At 46.9% G+C, this 19,841-nt stretch overlaps 1 protein-coding gene across 1 annotated transcript in view; it reads right to left on the reverse strand.

The window, feature by feature from the left end:
* Nucleotides 1–14,823: 14,823 nt before the first annotated feature.
* Nucleotides 14,824–19,841, reverse strand: part of Rad50 (RAD50 double strand break repair protein) — a 51,926-nt gene continuing 46,908 nt past the window's right edge. The window contains exons 23-25 of the mRNA NM_022246.2: nt 19,478–19,620; nt 16,789–16,922; nt 14,824–15,360 (exon numbers count right to left, since the gene is read on the reverse strand). Coding sequence (NP_071582.2) covers nt 15,174–15,360; nt 16,789–16,922; nt 19,478–19,620 — 464 coding nt within the window. The 3' untranslated portion in view covers nt 14,824–15,173. The remainder of the gene's footprint in view (nt 15,361–16,788; nt 16,923–19,477; nt 19,621–19,841) is intronic.

Genomic DNA, 19,841 nt, shown 5'->3' on the forward strand with positions numbered 1-19,841 from the left:
CGGCTGGACCGCTGGATCAGTGTCCCAAGCGCCTTTGCGCTCTGTTGAACATCGCGCGCCTGCACCTGCCCCTTGCTGCCGCCACCACCACGCCATCAGGAGAGGGGCCACCGCCCTGCTGCAGTGGGGAGAATTGAGAACTTTTTTTACCCCCTCCGAGGTAGAGTTTCCTTGTGTACCCCGGAGTATCCTAGAAATCGCTCTGTAGACCAGGCTGGTCTTGAACTCACAGATCCATCTGCCTCTGCATTCCAAGTGCTGGGGTTAAAGGCACCACTACCTGGCTTCACCACCGCCACCACCACCATCCCCTCTTTTGATTTCTGGTTATTTTGAGACAAAATGTAGATTTGCTTAGCTTGCTAGCCTGCAGTTTTGGCAAGTATGTCCAACTTGCCACTACAAAAGCAACCAAGCACACAATCTTACTGATATGTGAAGATTTAAAAATAAGACTCTAGGGGTTGGGGATTTAGCTCAGTGGTAGAGTGCTTGCCTAGCAAGCGCAAGGCCCTGGGTTCGGTCCCCAGCTCCGAAAAAAAGAACAAAATAAATAAATAAAATAAGACTCTCCCCACCTCTCGTGTGTGTGTGTGTGTGTGTGTGTGTGTGTGTAAACCTTCATTTCTGTTCTTGAGTGCGAACTTTGTAGATGACAATGTCAAAAGGTTGGATGTGTTTTACATCAAAATGGCCTTGCAGTTGGGGCCATCCTCCTGCCTCTGCCTCTGGAGTGCTGGGATAAGTGCCAAGATTGTGTTTCGTATCCAGTCAGCTCCAATCACCGATTACACCACGGAAAACCAATATACACAAACTACTGGAGGGCGTGGCTTGGGCTCAGGACACTTGTGAGTCCATGGCCTGCAGCTGGGCAGTTTGTGGGTTTCCAAAAGTAACTTGGTCATGGGAATGTTCCTGCCTGTCCCTCTGCTCGCCTTGGAACCAGTTGTAATTTCAGAACAGCTTCTGCTGTGTTTCTGGATTGCCCCAGGCACAGGGTCTCTTTTGTAAAGAAAAGGAGATAAATCGGTATGAATGCGGACTCTGTGAGTTGTTTCCTTAAGTACAACTGTTTATTCGACTTTCAGGGAAGTTTTATTTGCCAGGAATTTCAAGAGAGATACCCAGCAGGGTGGCTTTCGGTTCTCAACAGGGTCTTCCACCCTTAAACCCAGAGTGAGCCGTTTGTGCTTAGCTTTTTTTTTTTTTTTTTTCCGGAGCTGGGGACCGAACCCAGGGCCTTGCGGTTGCTAGGCAAGCGCTCTACCACTGAGCTAAATCCCCAACCCCTTGTGCTTAGCTTTTAAGGGTGTCTGCAAAACACATTATCCAGTAAGACATTCAGTCTTCTTCAGAGCAAAAGGCAGGCAGCCTAATTCTCAATACAAAAGGCCAGGTCCCTACCCTGGGGCTTTCACTCTCCTGCTAAAGCCCACCGTGTGCACCGATTGGTCTGGCGCTCTGCACCTTGCTAGAACTGGGATCCAGGACATAAAGACAGAACTGGCATTCTACCACCCTGGCTGTGGCAGACACCTGTCTCTGACCCAAGAAACCTCCTCTACTGGTTTCTGTTAGTCTATGGCTGTGGGCTTCCTTAGCTTTCAAGTAGGATACAAAACTCAAGTCCTCCAAGGTTTCTTATTGTCCCTGTTTGTGGTTTTGGGGTCAAGGTCTCCCTATGTAGACCAGGCTGACCTCAGACTCAGTGCTGTTCCCCTGCCTGTGCCTTGAGTGCTGGGATTCCAGGTATGGGTTACTGGGTGGTTCTCTCTCTCTCTCTCTCTCTCTCTCTCTCTCTCTGTCTCTCTCTCTGTGTGTGTGTGTGTGTGTGTGTGTGTGTGTGTGTGTGTGTAGTGAATGCATGCATGTGCACGTCTTTCCATGTATGGTGCACATGCACAAGCTGGTGGCTGACTGTAGCTATCTCCTATTGGTCTCCATTATTTTTTGGAGACGGGGTCTCTCACCGAAACCCGAGCTTGCTGATTTAACTAGTCTGGTTGGCCAGTAAACCCTGGGGCTACAGGCGGGCTCCACCGTGGATGTGGAGGATCCGAACTCAGGCCTTCACTCTTGCATAGTAAGCATTTACCCACACTGAGCCACCTCCCAAGTCCCTTCTGAAGCTTTCTACTTAAAGGTATATGAGGTAAGGTTTGTCAGAAATTGTGCATCTAAATATCTTTATATTAATATCAAGTAAGTACACGGTTTAGCTAAATATAACATTTCAAATAAAAAAAAATTCTTTCAGAATTTTAATTGTCTGTCTTTCTGAGCCTCCAGAGCCCAAGTCCTTTTGAATTTATGTCCTCCCTCAGCCATTCTCTGGGAAGCGAATGGATTTCTTGGTCTTTGTGCTCTAATTCTCAGTGATGTACTTTGGAGTGGCCGATGTTATCTGCTGTGGTAGACATGAGCAAGGCCCCTGATCAGGGAAAGCAAGTCACTCAAGTACACACACACAGAGGACTACATACACCTCAGAGATACAACTATGCACACACACACACAAGATAACATATACCTTAGAGACACAACTGTGCACGCATGCACACACACACACACACACACACACACAGAGGACTCCATATGCCTTTATCTTTTTTCCTTTATTCCTTCCTTCCTCCCTTCTTTCCCTCCTTTCACCCCTCACATGGCATATACTTTAGAGCTATTATATGTGCCTATAAACACACGTGTGCGCGTGCACACACACACACACACACGAGTTGGTCTGGGGTGGGGAGACAGTGGATGGCATTCCTCCTCTATCCCCTTTTCTAATTGAACTGCTGTGGGTTTGTTTGTTTGGTTGTGTTTTACACTTCCTGGAGGTCTGGTCTTCAACTTTTCTTATCATTTCTCTTCTCTTTCCCCTGGGAAAAATTCCCACTGCTGCTGCATTTCCCTAGCTTTCCTTTTCTGTCCCAAGAGTATTTTATTCTTTGGGGTTTTGTGTGTGTGTGTGTGTGTGTGTGTGTGAGAGAGAGAGAGAGAGAGAGAGAGAGAGAGAGAGAGAGAGAGAGAGAGAGACAGAGAGACAGAGAGACAGAGAGAGAGAGAGAGAGAGAGAGAGAGAGAGAGAGAGAGAGAGAACCGTGTTCCTGTTTTCTTTGGTGAGATCTTCTCTTAACAATCAAGAATTTATGAATTGTTTATTTTTTCTCCATACTTAGTCTTTTTTCTTCCAATATTGATTGTTTGCTTACTGGTATTGGCAATTGATCCAAAAGCAGTACACATGCCAGGTAAGCACTCTGGGGCTCAGCCACACCCCAGTCCTTTTGTATAACAGGCTTCCCTTGGATTGTAGGTAAGAATGCATTACCAGTTGCAGTCGTTCCACCTTTTGTGTTTGAGTGTGTGTGTGTGTGTGTGTGTGTGTGTGTGTGTGTGTGTGTGTGTGTAAGACAGTTCTGAGTATGTGTGGGCGCACATGTACATGCACATGTGTGTGGGGGCCAGAGGTTGATGTTAGGAGTCTTCATCAAGGATTCTCCACCTTATTCTTTAAGCTGATTCTCTAGAATGGCTGCCAGCTAACTGGAGGTTGTCCTGCTTATGCCGCCCCAGAACTTGATGAGAGCCACACAGGGATGTGCTGGTGTTTTACGTGGGTGCCGTGGATCTGAACTCAGGTCCTTATGTTTGTCCAGAAAGTACTTTAATTTACCAATCGAGCCACACGTCCAATTTTCGATGTTAGAAATTAAAGGTTAGGTCCTGTGGTTGTTTGTTTGTTTGTTTGTTTTTGTTGTTAGTTTGTTTAAAACAAAGTCTCACTTTGTAATCCTGGCTGGCCTGGAACTCAAATGTTTAGACTATGTTGGCCTTGAACTCAACAGAGAACTTCCCACCTTCTACCTCCTGTGCACTAGAACTGAAGGCCTGTGCCACCACTCCCAAGGTGGTACTCCTATGATTTTTGTTTTTGATAAGTTGAACACTTTTTATTTAAAATTACTTAAAATTTCTGGCAGCAAACCAGGTAATGTAGCCATATATATAATCTCACTGCTCAAGAGATTTGAGGAGGATGACCTTGAGTCTGAAGCCATCTTGTCCTGCCTATGCTGTGAGTCTGTGTTTCTTCCTCGCTGTTGGGGTTTCAGAACGCTGCCAATAAGCATCTCGGGGAGGTAAAACACAGGGCCTTGGCTGCACTTCTTCCTTACCACTGGAGTGCTGGGTCACTGACAGGATGCTCAGATAGGAGTCCCAGCCTATGTCTCTCGGGGTGAGAAACAGCCGGGGCTGGGACGGAGGCTGTGGTGCTCAAACTCCTGTGCACCCAGACTCCACTGGGGCAAGGAGTTGAGAATGGGGCCACTGGCCTACAATGAGCCTGGTGTGGGGATGGGGATCCAGATTAGCTCCGGATGAGTGCTAGGAGTGTGGAGAGGTTTCTAAGGGAGACTTAGGTGTGGCTCTGAATGACAAAGGCCTCCCTGATGCTGTAGTCCTTGATGAAGGACGGTCTTTGCTTGTCCAAACTGTTTTATTCATGGCGGATGAGGGTGCATAGGTCTTACTCAGGGAGAACCAGAGATTAAATGCCATTTGCAGGATGGGATGCACAGAAGGGAAGCTCACTGGTTAAACTCAGAGCCTATCTAGATACCTCATTAGCCCAGAGAACTAACTCTAGGTTCTCCCCTCCATGACCTGTTGTCACGGTCCTCTTAGTGGGGGGTTGCTGTCACATGCTCCAGGACAGGGACCAGTTCGAACTCCTGCCATTCTGAACTTGCCAGTTCTTCTGTCTGGTGGCACAGTCTACTGCCTCACACTATGTTCTCTATACTGTCCTTCCTCTGCCCTCAAATCAGCTTCATCAAGCGGCCTGGCTTGTTTTCTGGAAGTTTTGAGATCAACATGTAGCACAGCCCCACGTCTCTTGACAACATACACATAAGCCTCCCCTTCTCCCATTTTTTTAATTTATTTTTGGTTTTTGAGACAGGGTTTCTCTGTGTAGCCTTGGCCATCCTGGACCTCCTTCTGTGGACCAGGCTGGCCTCAAACTCAGAGTTCTGCTTGCCTCTACCCCCAAGTGCTGGGCTTAAAGGGAGGCCGAACCACTACCTTCTCCCATTTTTTGTGTTGAGCTCAGAATTGTTAAACATTCATGCTGTGTGCCTGAAGTGGGAACTCTCCATCCTGAGAACCAACCCTCAGCTTTCCAGATCCCCCCCTCACCCGGGCTCTTGGAACCCCATTACTTTGGTCTTTTTTTTTTTCTTTTTTTCTTTTTTCTTTTTTTTTCGGAGCTGGGAACCGAACCCAGGGCCTTGCGCTTTCTAGGCAAGCGCTCTACCACTGAGCTAAATCCCCAACCCCTACTTTGGTCTTATAAACTTGATTTTTCAGGTACCTGTGCTCATGGACTCATACAGTTGTTTCCCTTCTGCAACTGGCTTCGTGACTTGGTTTAAAGGCCTCAAAGCTCATCCACGCTGCCGTGGGCACCGGAAATTCCTTCCTTTGCAAGGAAGACTAGAACTTCACAGGATGAAGATCTGTGAGAGTGTGGTCTACTCCTGCCTCTCGGCTGCTGTGCCAACCCTAGATCTTTGAGAGTGCTTTCTGTTGCTTTAGGTCTATTCCAGAAACGCTAATAAAAGGATTTATTTGTACTTCTGTGTCTCTGTGTGGTGCATACCTGTGGGTGCCCATGGTTAGAAGACTGTCAGGTTCTCTGGAGCTAGAATTACAAGTGGCAGTGAGTTGCCGTGTGGGTGCTGGGAAGTAGGCTCGATTCTTCTAGAAAAGCAATACAGGTTCTTCACCACCAAGCCGTCTCCAGCAACTAAAACATAATTAAGAATTACCGCCTCGGGGTTGGGGACTTAGCTCAGCGGTAGAGCGCTTGCCTAGAAAGCACAAGGCCCTGGGTTCAGTCCCCAGCTCCGAAAAAAAGAACCCCCAAAAAAAAAAAAAAAAAAAGAATTACCACCTCTAACTCCGGCTCCCAACCAATGATCTGACACCTCTGGTCTCTGAGGGAACTGGACTTAAGGGCACATACCCACACAAAGACGTGCACAAAACACATAATTAAAAATTAAATGTTTAAAAAGAATTGTTCTAAATGTCTTCATTGTTTTGAGGAAGCTGAATTGTTTTGCATTCTACTAACAACACATAAGAATTCACATTGTTTACACCTCTCCATTCATTGTGTGTGTGTGTGTGTGTGTGCGCGTGTGAGAGAGAGAGAGAAAGAGAGAGAGAGAGAGAGAGAGAGAGAGAACAGTCATCCTAACGGCTGTGAAAGTGTTGTGTTGTACCTTAGCATATATATGTGCACCATTAATGCCTGGTACATAAAGAGGTCAGAAGAGGGCGTCAGATCCCGAAACTGGAGTGAGAGACAGTTACGAGCCAGCATGTGAATGCTGGGAACCAAACCTGGGTCCTGTGGAAGAGCATCCAGCGTGTTAACTACGGAGCCATCTCTCTAGCCCCATGCTGTGGCTTTGATTCTCACTTCCCTATTATTCGAGGATGTTGAAATCACTTGTGGGGTTATCAGTCTATTTGCTTATTTAGATAGGGTTTCATGTACCCCAGGTTGCCCTCGAAGTCACTATGTAGCCCAAGCTGTCCCTGAGTTACCGATCCTACTGTTGCTACTCCCAAGTGTATGAGCCACCAATCCTGGCTTTTATCACTGCTCCCCTCCTTTAATAAAATATATATTCGACTTCTTTGCTCATTTTATAAAATCAGTTTTCAAGAATTGCCACATTGTGGAGGCTGGCAAGATGGCTAAGAACTTAGGAGTGAAAGAACGCTGGCTCTTCTTGCCGAGGACCCGGGTTCAGTACCCAGCACCCATATGGAGGATTACAATGGTCTGGAACTTCAGGTCCAGTAGACCCAGTGCCCTCTCCCTGCCTCCATGGACACTGCATGCACACGGTGTACAGACACACACGCAGGCAAACAGTCATGTGCAGAAAGTAAAACTTCATTTTAGACATTGTTCCTGCACTTTAAGGGTTCCCTCCTTGTTTGGGCTGTCAGTTCACATCGTGTCGCTGAGTCGCTGATGTTTCTCCCTGTGCCACACATTTCCTTTCAGCTCCATTGACCAGGTCCTTCCATGCACTGGCATGCTCCGTGTATCTGCATTTCCTTTGGCTGCCCCGGCTTCTGGCATAGATCTGTTTTGAGATATTTGGCTTGCTAGCACGTTTTCATCAGATAGTGCGCTGTAGGAGAAGGAAGGGTGATGGAATTCACAAGATAAGGAAGCAGAGTGGAGTAACTGGGGAAGGAAGGGGACCCTCCAGAGGGTCAGGGGCAGGGGGAGGTCTAATGCCACGTACAGAGGCAAGGGTCCTGGAAACACCAGCTACTCTGTTTGCTGGCCCAGTGTATTAACAAAAAGAGGGGCTGCTTTCTAGTTTCCTGGCTGCTACCTGCGGAAGAGAGACCTTGCAGAATGACCTGGACTGTGTTCCTTTCTCCTTTTCTGTTTTTAAAGAGTTTGAGAAATATTGGTGTTACTCTACATGTCAGACAGACATCACTAATGAAGACACTGGCCCTGGGCCTTTCTTTGTGGTAAGTATTTAACTATCTATCTATCTATCTATCTATCTATCTATCTATCTATCTATCTATCTTCCTTCCTTCTACCTACCTACCTATCTACTTACCTATCTATTTAGAGACAGGGTCTCTTGTTTCCCAGGTTGTCCTTGAGTTTACTATGTAGCCAAGGCTGACTTTGAATTCCCAATCTTCCTGCCTCTCCCTAAGTGCCTGGGTTACAGAAACAGACTGCTTGCCTGGCTTATGCATGTATGGTGTTGAGGAGGAACCCAGGGCTCTATGCATGCCAGGCAAGTCCTCTACCAACAGAGCTGCACCCCCGCCCTTTAACTACTAGCTTAGCATCATGACGTGTTACCGCCGCAGTGTGCCTGGCTTTGGCATGGGCCGCTGAGCACCGACTCAGGGTTTTAAAATGATTTCGACTTTGTGATGGTGAAAAAGTACCGTGAGTGTGCGGAGTAGACCTGTCCTTTTTTTTTTTTTTTTTTTTTTTTTAAAAAATTTATTTATTATATATGAGTACACTGTAGCTGTCTTCAGACACACCAGAAGAGGGCATCAGATTCCATTTCAGATGGTTGTGAGCCACCATGTGGTTGCTGGGATTTGAACTCAGGACCTCTGGAAGAGCAGTCAGTGCTCTTAACCTCTGAGCCATCTCTCCAGCCCGACCTGTCCTTTTAAGATTTGTGTTTTTACACACTTACTTTTCCTAGGCCAGTCACACTATCCCATATGTTCTAACGCTGCAAGTCTAGATGAGGAAACAACCTTCGCCGTGCTGCCGGGCGGGACAGCCAGCAGGACAGGGGTCATTGTTGCCTCTCTGATTTCTATTACCAGCTCACAGTGTGCTTGGAGGGCTGTAGCTGCTATCAGTTCAGGGGCATTTTGCATAGAAAACAATTTCAGAGCCGAGGGCACACTTACAGGATCATTGGCTGCTGCCTTGACGGAACCAACCTGAGTAGGGCTCGGTGAATGTGAGAAGCGATGTAGTTACTCAAATTATCCAGGTTCGAGATGATGATGATGCCTGGGCCAGAGCCCTGCTGGTTTTGATGGGTAAAGAGTGGCCAGATTCTAGATGACTTTAAAGAATGTTTTAAAAGGACATTTTGTGTATTTCTTTTTTTTTAATTTATTTATTTCATGCATGTGGGCACACTGTCAATGTCTTCAGACACACCAGAAGAGGGCATCGGATCCCATTACAGATGGTTGTGAGCCACCATGTGGTTGCTGGGATTTGAACTCAGGAACTCTGGAAGCGCAGTCAGTGCTCTAACCGTTGAGCCATCTCTCCAGCCTCCATTGTGTATTTCATACGTACGTGTATTTATACGCATATGTGGAGGTCAGAAGACAACTTATAGGACTTGATTCTCTCTTCCTGCCACGTGGGGCCCGGGAATGACCTCAGATTGTCAGACTCGGCAGCAAGTGCTTTTACCTGCTGAGCTATCCTGATGGCCTTGGAAACCTTCTGAAAGTTGACTTTTAAACCGAGGGAATGGGTGTGAACTGTGAGTTTAAACATAAGGCGCTGGGCTTGAAGAAATTGGAAGAATGTCCTGTCACAGTTTGGAGTTTCTGGAGGAGAAGTGGGCTGAGTCGTGAGTTTCAGATGTTCGTTAGATAGTCGGGTGTGTCTGGATGTCCAGCTGTCCACAGGCTGCCGGGTGAATCAGTTTAGAAGAGATCTGGATTGCAGACAAACACTGACGGACATCAGCATATAGGCCACTGGAGCAGGAGTTCTGAGCCTGCTCACGTGTGAGGCTCTGCCCACAGAGCCATCTCTCCAGCCCCTTGTTTTCTGTGGGTGTAGCTCTGAGGGCCCACACAGTCAGTTCCCCCACTAACAGTGCACGAAGAGCCATGCCTTCGGGTAGTATATTGAAATGCATCCTACCATGTCTCAGAGGCTCCTTGTGGGATCAAGCTCCCACTGCACAGTTGGCTCTCACCCTGGCCTGATGGCTTTCATCTGAAGCCAGCTCAGGCTGTGCTTTGGGGACACAAACTAAGAGGCTAAATTCTAAAGCTGTGAGGCTCAATGTCAGGGAATAAATGAGTGCGGAGAGAAAGTGCAGACAGGCTGAAGGCTCCAACAGCAGGTCTAGGGAACAGCAAAGAACTCGAGGGGACAGTTAAGCTTATCTGGGGCTGGGTGGCCAGGAGACTGTGAGCATGGAAGACAGGCTACACAGCTAGGAGCTATGGCAATGGGCCATGGGATATACACTGTGAGGGGTGAAGTAAAAGCACGAGGAAAACAAAAGGTGGGAAGGCATTAGACTCAGTGGAATAGCATTGCAGTAGGATCTGGGACTGCAGGGGTCTCAGTGTTCCCTGGGGATGAAGCTTAATGCTGAGGTAGTGGTTAGCTCCAGTGCTAGCCTCCTCGTGGGGTAGAAGAACAGGGGCTGGGAAGCTGGATGTTATCCCTACCTGTATACTGAAATCACCATGATGATAAAGTTAGTTTGGAGCGATTTAAGTGGAAGCCAAAACTCTTCAATGATCATAAAGGTGTGTTCTTTTTTGTTAATTCATTTGTATTTGTTGTTGTTGTTGTTGTTGTTTTTGTTTTTTGTCAACTTTGCACAAACAAGAGTCACCTGGAACCTGGAGGGAGCCACAGTGGAGGAACTGCCTCCATCTGATTGGCCTATGGGACATTCTCTTGATGATTGATATGGGAAAGTCCAGACCCCTGTGGGTGGGGCCACTGCTGGGCAGGTGGCCCTAAGCAGTGTGAGAAAGTGAATGGAGCGAACCAAGAGGCAGCACTTACTCCTCCACCCTCCGCTTCAGTTCTCGCTCCAGGTCTTGCCGCAAGCTCCTCCCTCCAGCTTCACCTGGTAACGGACAGTGCTGGGCAAGGTCAAGCCAAACGCCCTTCCCTCCTCAAGTTGTTTTTGGTTAGTGTTTTAGCCCAGCAGTAGAAAAGCGAGCTAAAACAGAAGTCGGTACTGATGGCACAGTATTGCTGTGACAGAACTGACCGTGTTGTTTGGAGGAGGAATGTGGTGGCATTGGGAACCCTGGGACAGAAAAGTCATTGAGTGTGCAGAGCTTAGCTTCGAATATAGAAATATCAAGAGGTGTAGATGGTTGAGGTCTGGCTTGTGAAGTCTCGGAGAGAAGCAAAGACTACTGGGGCTGTTCGTGTGACACTGTGAGTTAAGAATCTGTTGTGGGGGAGTTGGGGATTTAGCTCAGTGGTAGAGCGCTTGCCTAGCAAGCGCAAGGCCCTGGGTTTGGTCCCCAGCTCCGAAAAAAAGAAAAGAAAAAAAAAAAAAAAAAGAAAAAAGAATCTGTTGCAATGTCTTCTGGATTCAACTGTGATTCAAAGGGGCCAAGGCTGTATCTCAAGCTGGCGACCCACGTCTGGTAATGGGTGAGAGACTCTCACGCGATGCTGGTTTGGGAGGCCTAAAGGGATAGTGGAGAGATGCTGAGGCGTGACCCTTTGTTGAAAAATGAGAGCACCTGCAGAGTGGCCTGGTAGTCATCTGTGAAGGTGTGGCCTCGGCTGTATGGAGACTCCAGCATACTGGAGATGCCACTACTGGAGATGCCACGACTGGAACTTTTAAAAAGTTAGACTACTGATTGATATTGTGTTATTACTGTGAGGTCTTAGGAATAATAAAAAAAAAAAGAAAGGACACGTTATAGCTTAATAGTGCCTATTGACAAGGTTTATTATGGCTGGTTTGTGTGTGTTTCCAACACAACCCAGAATTGTCTATGAAGACGGACCCTCAGTTAAGGAACAGGCAAGTCTGCGAGGCGTTTTCTTCATTGATGGAGGGAATCTTCAAGAATCCGGCTCACTGTGGCTCGTGCCATCCTTGGCAGAGGGGCCTGAGCTGTTTAAGAAAGTAAACTGAGCAGGCCATGGGCGAGAATCAGTTAAGTAGTGTTCGTCCTTCCAGGGCCTCTGCCTCAGTTCCTGCCATGAGCTTCTGTAGGAGAAAAGGTCAAATGACCTTTTCTTCCCCAAGCTGGTTTTTGTCAGTGTTTTATCACAGCCAGAAAGGGAGCCAGGATGGAGGGTGTGAGCCGAAGCTGAGGCTAAGGAACACTGTAGCAGGACCAAACTGATGGACGAGGGCTCCGTGTGCGGATGCTCAGCTGGCACCAAGTACTGTTCGAGTTTATAAATATGAAGTCACTGATCCTTTGGAACAACCCTGCAACACAAGCCAGATTTCCTTTCACGGTGGGTGACAGAGGCCAGAGGGTGACTATTTCCCCCAGGCGGTTCAGCCACCAAGCAATGGCATTGGAATTTAAGCCCCTGGGTGACTAGAAAGCCACCTATCCCAGTTCAAAGCTTGCTGGACGGGGATTTGAAGGAAAGCTGTGTCCTGTGTGTGCAGTAGACCTGAAACGGGGGTGTGTGTGTGCTGCTGCTCTTACTACACACTCAGCTTGTTCTGCCTTTTTCTTTTCTGTAGCCCCGGGTGTCCTGGAACTATGTAGACCAGGCTGACCTTGAGCTCAGAGACCGACCTGCCTCTGCCTCCTGAGCACTGGGATTTAAAGGTGTGCATCACACCTGGCTGTTGCTTTTCCCCGCACTGCAGACAGGGCCTCTACAGCTTACTGGCAGATGCTCCTGGCTTATGTGTCCCATTACAATGCTGCTGCTCTAAGTTCCGACTCCACAAGAAAATATTTGTGTTAGGTGTCTGCCCAGTTAGGTGTCTTCAGCTTTGCTGCGGCGGTTAATGGGCGGGCTTCATTTTCTGTGTTCTTGGGATAGACAGTCTGGCCATCAATTAGTCTAACACTCAACCAGAATCAATACACTCTTCAGGAATTCAGTGAAATCTCCCTGTGAGAATGGATGGCTGTGCTTTCCTTTGAAGCCTGTTAGTGTTACAGAGTTGGAGGGATGAACTTTGTCACAAAGGGGCTTGAAGGTGCAGAGGACCCAGAGAGTTGTGGCCTTGCTGTGTGGCCCTCCTGAGCCTGTTCTCACCCAGGCCTGAAGTTCAAGATCAGCACACTGGCTGGCCTAAGTCCAGGTGTTGTCAGGACCCAATCCTTCTGTAGGCTCTGAGGGACAAATGCTTTTGCTCTTTTCAGCTTCTAGTAGCTGTCTATCTGTATCACTCTGCTTGGAAACCTTTCTCATTTCCAAGAACACTGCACTATTCCCTCCACATCCCATTTTCCCTCCATCATCTTATTAGGATGCTTAAAATGACACCCAGGACCTTCCTGGGACAATGTCTCTAAGTCAAGATATTTAGCTTTCATCACTGCTTCAGAACATCCTTTACCATGCAAGGAAGCTCAGCTGTAATGATGATCTGGGTACCATGGGGCTGAGCAGGTCTTGAGGACTGGAAGAAGGGCAGTCTAGCCCTCGGCTTGTCAAATTCGGGCTACCACTCCAGAGTGAGTCACCAAAAATTCAAAGTCCAGTTGTCTTATGGAACCAAGGCTTTCCCGGCAGTGCGTGCCCACAAAGGAACGCTCAACTTCACTGCAGCCTGGCTGTGAACACATATGTGCACTTGGTACAAGGGATAGCTGCACACAACGGATGCTGTGTAAAATACTCTGGCTCAAAGCCAAGACGACTCCGTGTAAGACATCAGCGTTCCCGATCTACCTAGTTGAACTTCTAGGAATGTGTGGTCTGAACTGCAGAAAATAAAGATGTTCCCGCCATCATCCTTCAGCTGCTGAAGTCTCCCACCATTCCCAGGGGCTTGCTCTCTGCCACCCACCTGAGATGTAAGCTCTCAGCTGTTCCTGCTGCCTTTGTTCCAAAATCACAATTCTAACTTCCTGGAGTCACTTGCTTTTTTTTTTTTTTTCTTCTCTTTTCTTTTTTTCGGAGCTGGGGACCGAACCCAGGGCCTTGCGCTTACTAGGCAAGCACCACTGAGCTAAATCCCCACCCGAGTCACTTGCTTTTTAAGTTGCCTTGGTGGTGGTGTTCTATCACAGCAATAGAAAAAATAACTAAGGCAGCAGATACCAAATTAATTGGCTTTGGCTGGGCTGTGTTAGACTTGTTTTAAAATTTCTGAGTGTTGATTTGAATTTCATAGTAGAATCAATCATTAAATGATTTTTGGCTGGAATGTGGCTCAGTCAGTAGAGTGCTTGCCTGTCATGTATGAAACCTTGGGTTTAATTCTCAGCACTACATAAACCAGCCATAGTAGTACACGCCGTAATCCAAGTACTTGGGGGGCAGAGGATCAGAAGCTCACAGCCAGTCTGGGCTAGAGGACCTTTCTCACAGAGTAAATAAATTTTGGTTTGGGAGTGACAGAATTTCCAAAAACTTATAAAATTGTCATAAACTTCCCTTAACATTTGCATAATTGTGGAAAAAAATTTGTTTTCTGAGACAAGGTCTGGCTATGTATACAAGGCTGGCCTTGAATTACACAGACACACCTTCCTCAGCTGGGATATCATCCCTGGCTATGTGAAGCAACTTTAAAATTGATTACAAAATTAAACTACTAATCAACTCTGAAAAAACTGAAGATGTTTATATCCCCCTGAAGTATCAAATAGTCCATGAAGATTAACTCTGGAAAGCAAGCCCATCCACGCCATGAATATACAAATATTTGCTTTTGTCTTTAATAAATGATGTTATACATATATGTATATATATACCAAAGAATTATTTTAAAGTAATTTTTCTTATGATCTATCTTCAGTATGCATTTGATTTACATGTTTTTATATTCCTGAAAGAAAAGGGTGGGAAAAAAGACCTTTTCTCTAGAGCTGATGCCCATCAGATCTGCAGATGGCACGGAACAGGTCTGACAACCCTCTCTGAGTGATTGAACTGTTAGCATCTGCAAGCATGTGACTTGGATGTGCCCTGTCTGCACAGGAGGCTTCAGCTGGCAACACCTGGAAATATGTACTGGACCCCAACGGGCTTGGCCTTGCAGTGAGAATGTGGTTCGCCCTTGCAGGTCTGCCCATGGGAGCAGGCGCCAGCTGTGGTGAGCCTCCTTCCCACCCACATGGGAACCTGCTATTCAGAGTGACTGGGGTTTATGGCCAGGCCAAGTGGATACACATAACAGACACAGAGGAGAGTGACAGGCTTCTGCATGATGGGCAGATCAGCTCAGCACTGGGGAAATTCCTCTCTTAACAACCAGGCAGGATAACTATCTGGCAGGGCTGCACGGGAAGCCCTTATTATTCCTTTAATGATCACCAACGGCTTCTGTCACTGCCAGCCTCCGTTCAATGACTGTGGCTTCAGGGAAGACCTAGGCTCGGACAGACAGGTTGTGTGCATGGATTCATGTTAAAGCAGGGCCACTTACTAAATATCACTCTAAGCTTCAGAGAAAACAGCAACACTTTGAAATGCTCACCACTCCTGTCAGCACTGCTCTCAAGAGCACTGTTTATCTGGGTGACATTCAGTAGGCAGGAAATAAACAGCTGAGCAGAACTGGGAGGTTGCTAGGCCTGTGGGAACTGTGTTCAGTCTTCATTCAAGGCAACCTCACGATCTCAGGAACTCTCAAACCTGCCATACACAGTTCCCTTCACCCAATCCACATCCCTCCCAAAACAAGTCAGTGAACATAAGAGCCCAGAGAGTTGATGCTGCTCTTGACAATCTCTGAGCACTGGTCGATGTTCTTCTTCACTCTGTAGAATTTCTCCACATACTCAGATCGTCCTAGGAGCTCCACAAAATCTTCATCGTGAGTGATGACCAGAAGCTGGAAGTTGCGCTGCTGCGAGCGACTTTTTATAATCCTGAAACAACACACGAGAGCGCTTCTTCACCATGGACATAGCTTCGGAAAAACCACTGAAAATCCTGTCGGCTCCAAGAACAGCTGGGTGGCAACCAGGCTTTTCCTGGGCCATGTGTGACCGGGCCTTTGGTTGAGGCCTTCAACCTAGGCAGGTAAGAGTCCAGCTCCTCCCACTCAGGGGGGTGCACAGCTTTAGTCCCTACCCATCTGGCTAAGAACTAGGTGGAGAATTTGGACTAAGTTGCTATTGATGCAGGGAAAGTCTTTCAGGAAAACCTAGAACACCAACCAGAGCCCAGCTGCTCCTCTGCCCAGATCCTCCACACGTCTCTGAGTCTAAACGTAACTCAGGCAGACAACAAGCAGGGAGGGGAATAACAGTACCTTCTGAGGAGCTGGGTCTACCTAGAATTCTGCCTCCCCCAGTCACTAGATGCATCAGTGCTGTGACACAGGGCCTGAGTGGGTGGGTGGGTGGGGACATTTTTGCTCATTGTCAGCACGCTGAGCCATCAGCTCTGAGTGAGACACAAGAGTTTTAACTCAAACTTGTTTATCAAGTTTGGGACTGGATGCACTTCATGCTTTAATCCCACAACGCCCTCCTTCTTGCTGCTCCCACAGGACGATCAAGAATTGGCTGGAAGACACCAGTGCTGTCAGTGTCCTGGAGCCAGGGGTGCACAAAATTCAAGCTACCCTTCCCTGGAGACCTGCTAACACGAGCGAATGGGGTATGCAATGACAACAAGTCAGCCTGGGCACCATCTAATTACCAGTATTCTTTTTCCATAAAAGCTCTAAGTGTCTGGCCGGGGCAAAGTGACTCCTGTGCTTGACGTGAGGATTCACAGGAAATACAGACAAAGCCCAGAACTCCTCACCCTCACTCACCCTATGCACACTTGGGGAGAGGATATGTCCGTGTCTCAGTACTCTCATTCCTTTATTTTATGTGCACTGGAGTTCTAACTGCATATACATCTGGGTAAGGACGTCAGACCCTCTGAAGCTGAGTTACATACAGTTGTGAGCTGCCATGTGTATGATGTAAACTGAACCCAGGTCCTCTGGGAGAACAGTCAGTGTTCTTAACCACTGAGCCACCCCTCTAGCCTCACAAGTTCTTTTTCAAGAGAATCTGGAGAATTACTATTGAAATGCAAAATGCATAGCCTGGCTTCAACTGAATTCTTTTTGATTTGGAGGTTTTTTTATTTTTATTTTTAGTTTGTCTATTTATTTATTTATTTTATTTTTTTGACCCTGGCCTAGAATTTTCTTTGTGGCCAAGGCTGGCCCTGAGCTTAGTAGCCCACCTGTCTCTGCCTCCAAGTGCTGGGATAAGATACACACCACCACACCTGGCTCTGCTATTGGTCTTTAAAAACCTTACAGCCTGCCCCTTTCTCAACCACATACTTACTCAACCAAAGCATGTGCCAGAGACTCGATGTTTTCTCGGTCCAGGTTTGTTGTAGGCTCATCCAAGGCAAGGATGCCGCAGTTCAGACAGAAGGTTTCGGCCAGTGCCAGGCGGATGATGAGAGAGGCCAGCACCTAGGGAAAGTAGCATAAGAGATGTTTTCAGGAGGATATGGCGGATAAACTGCGTGTGGTGGTGCACACCTTTAATCCCAGCTCTCAGGAGGCAAAGACAGGCAGATCTCTGAGTTTTAGGCCAACCCAGGTTAAGTAGTAAGACCTTGTCTCCAAAACCAGAAAAAGGTGGGAAGAGATAGGAAATGTCACAGGTCACTGATGTCAGGGACAGTTCAATGGAGACACAAGCCTTTCTGGAAGGTGGGCCATTTACCACATTCTGTCAGCCCATCATTTGTGCTGAGATAAAACATTGAGAAATAGCCCTGCCAGCATTCCAGATTTACTAAAAATTGGCATCACAGGCTAAGGGTAGATGCATACAATTTATCAGCAGTTGATAATTTTAAGAGAAGTCTTAAGATTCACCTGTACTCACTCCACAGACCAGACTGGCATCAAACTCAAAGACCTGCCTGCCCCTGTCCCTGCCCTCTGAGCACTGGGACTAAAGGTGTGTGAAACCACACCAGGCCTTACTGCCTCTCAGCAATGACACTTACTGGAAAACAGAAACACACTGTATCTTCCGAACCTCACAGGCACTTTAACTCCTATAGAGACATCTTTAAGTCTCCATAATTCTCTGGTCCAAAAGAGAAACCAGGAAGTGTGTTCTTTTAAATCACACCCAGGTGTCTGCTTGTGTAATTGTGTCAATGAGGAAAAAATTCATAGGTTAGTTACTAGAGTGTGCTCTATTTGTACATAACTGCATGGAGCCTACTAAATACATTCATGGTTATTAAAAATCAAACACTAAACCTCTCAGATTCAGTGTCAGCCCTCTCAGGGTTGAAGGGACATAGCAAAGGAACCCAGCTGTTCTGGGCAGTGCACAGTGCTCTTGTGTGAGCTCTAACCTCACTGCCTGCTGAATTTCTGGGCCGCTAAACACAGGGCAGTTCATACCTTCCCTCTGACTCCCTGAGCAGGTCAGCAGATTGCAGGAACTTACTGTCCCTTTGGTGGACAGACACTTCCTTCCTGCCTTTGAACCCGACTCCTGCCACTCTACCACTACCCACTTTCATGCATGCTGCAGCTTGGTCCACAGCCGCCAGACTGTCTGTCTGACACCTCTCCTTATACCAGGAAGCAAACACTGCCAGTTTTTACAACTTAAGAGCAACTATAGGAAACTGACTTTTGTTCTAAGATCATGTTTCAAACTCATTTATAATAAACACCACACATCACCAAACAAAGCAAGTACTGATTCTGTTTATAGATTACAAGTTAGTCATTTCTTCAGACTGTGATTGTGACAGTAACCTGCATTTGCCTGAAATTGATGTTAGCTGTCTGGGTTGGCAATAACTGGGATAATTATGCCAATAATGTGACATCCTTTCCTAAGCCTATGGAATTTTATGAAAATCTACTTTAATCTGAAAACTCAATTGCATTGTGTGTGTGGTTAATAGAAATCAAACATTCATGACCTCCCTGTGCTCCTGGGATGCAGGTCTCATGGTTTAGCCTTATTGAAACATAATTTCTCATCCTCTGTACTCCAAACCTGCCTACTGTCCCTCCTCCAGGAGCCTCATGTAGGACCGTTGAGTCTTCTTTATGTAGTAAGGGACAGAAAGCCCCTATGATACCAAAGCTCTGACAGCAGATCTCTCTATTTAATGGTCTGAGGCCCAGCCCAAAGCTATGCTGGGGAAATGGAGCTCGAGGCCTATGCAGGGGCTCTATTCTCAGTGACACAGATGAGAATGCTTCATCTGGTTCAACTCAGGCTCTAGTTTGCTAGTTCATTTAAATATGGTCTTGTTGTAGCCCAGGCTGGGCTCAAACTCACTCTGTAGTCAAGGATGACTTTAAACTTCTGATTCTCTTGTCTCTACTTCCATAGTGCTAGGATTATAACCAAGTTTAGGTAATGGTGGGGTCAACCCAAAGCCTGGTCATGCTGGGTCACATCCCTCCCCGCACTAGTGTAATTCATGATTGGCAGTACAATTACACTAACTCTGAGACATTCATGCACATTGTTGTACCAGAACGCCCACAAAACAGTGACTTTACTCTGAGAAATGCTGTGAAGTAAAATGGGTGTGAGTAACTTTGACCCTTTTCTTTTAAATATATTTATGTATACGAGTGTCCTGTCTTCCTGTACACCTGCATGACAGGAGAGGGCATCAGATCCCATTATAGAAGGTTGTGAACCACCATGTGGTTGCTAGGAATTGAACTCGGGACCTCTTTAAAAAAAGAATAACTAATGCTCTTAACCACTGAGCCATCTCTCCGGTTCCTTGACCCTTTTCTTAAAAGTTATCTTCAGAGGCACCAGGAGAGTGCACTGATGATAACCAAGTCTGCCTCACAAGGTGGCAAGGAAGCTGTAGGGACTTCTCATCCACTTAATGGTATTTTTTTTTTTTTTTACTGTTTTATTTACATGGTATACAGAACAATAAATGGTACTCTTAAGGCTTCTGCAATATCAGGGCCATCTTTCCGGCTCAGTTGGCTCCGCAGACTGCTGAGATACCTGCCTTCTGTCCAGCACTGCATCGTCCGCGCATGTCCAAGGCTGTATCCCCCTTCAGCATCACCACTCGGTAGTTGTAATTTCGCCTTTTATCAGAAGCTGATACATTTTCATCAGCATCGGATCGAATTTCTATGTATTCAATATCTGAGACAGAAAGAGTATTTTAGAGAACCCACACACACCTCTGTCACTTATACACATCATCATGGAAGCCAGGGGACATAGTGAGTCTGATGTCCTTAGCAGCACTGGCTGCCTTGCCAACTCTCTAGCCAGGAAGACTCAGGATCACGTGGTCTGCCAAGATGCAGCCTGGATGGCCCACCCCCAGCCTGGGCCCAGCTCTTTTTCTAAGAGTTTCCTTT

Source organism: Rattus norvegicus, chromosome 10 (genome assembly GCF_021556685.1).
Source record: "Rattus norvegicus strain SHRSP/BbbUtx chromosome 10, alternate assembly SHRSP_T2T, whole genome shotgun sequence".
In the NCBI taxonomy this organism is placed as follows: Eukaryota; Metazoa; Chordata; class Mammalia; order Rodentia; family Muridae; genus Rattus; species Rattus norvegicus.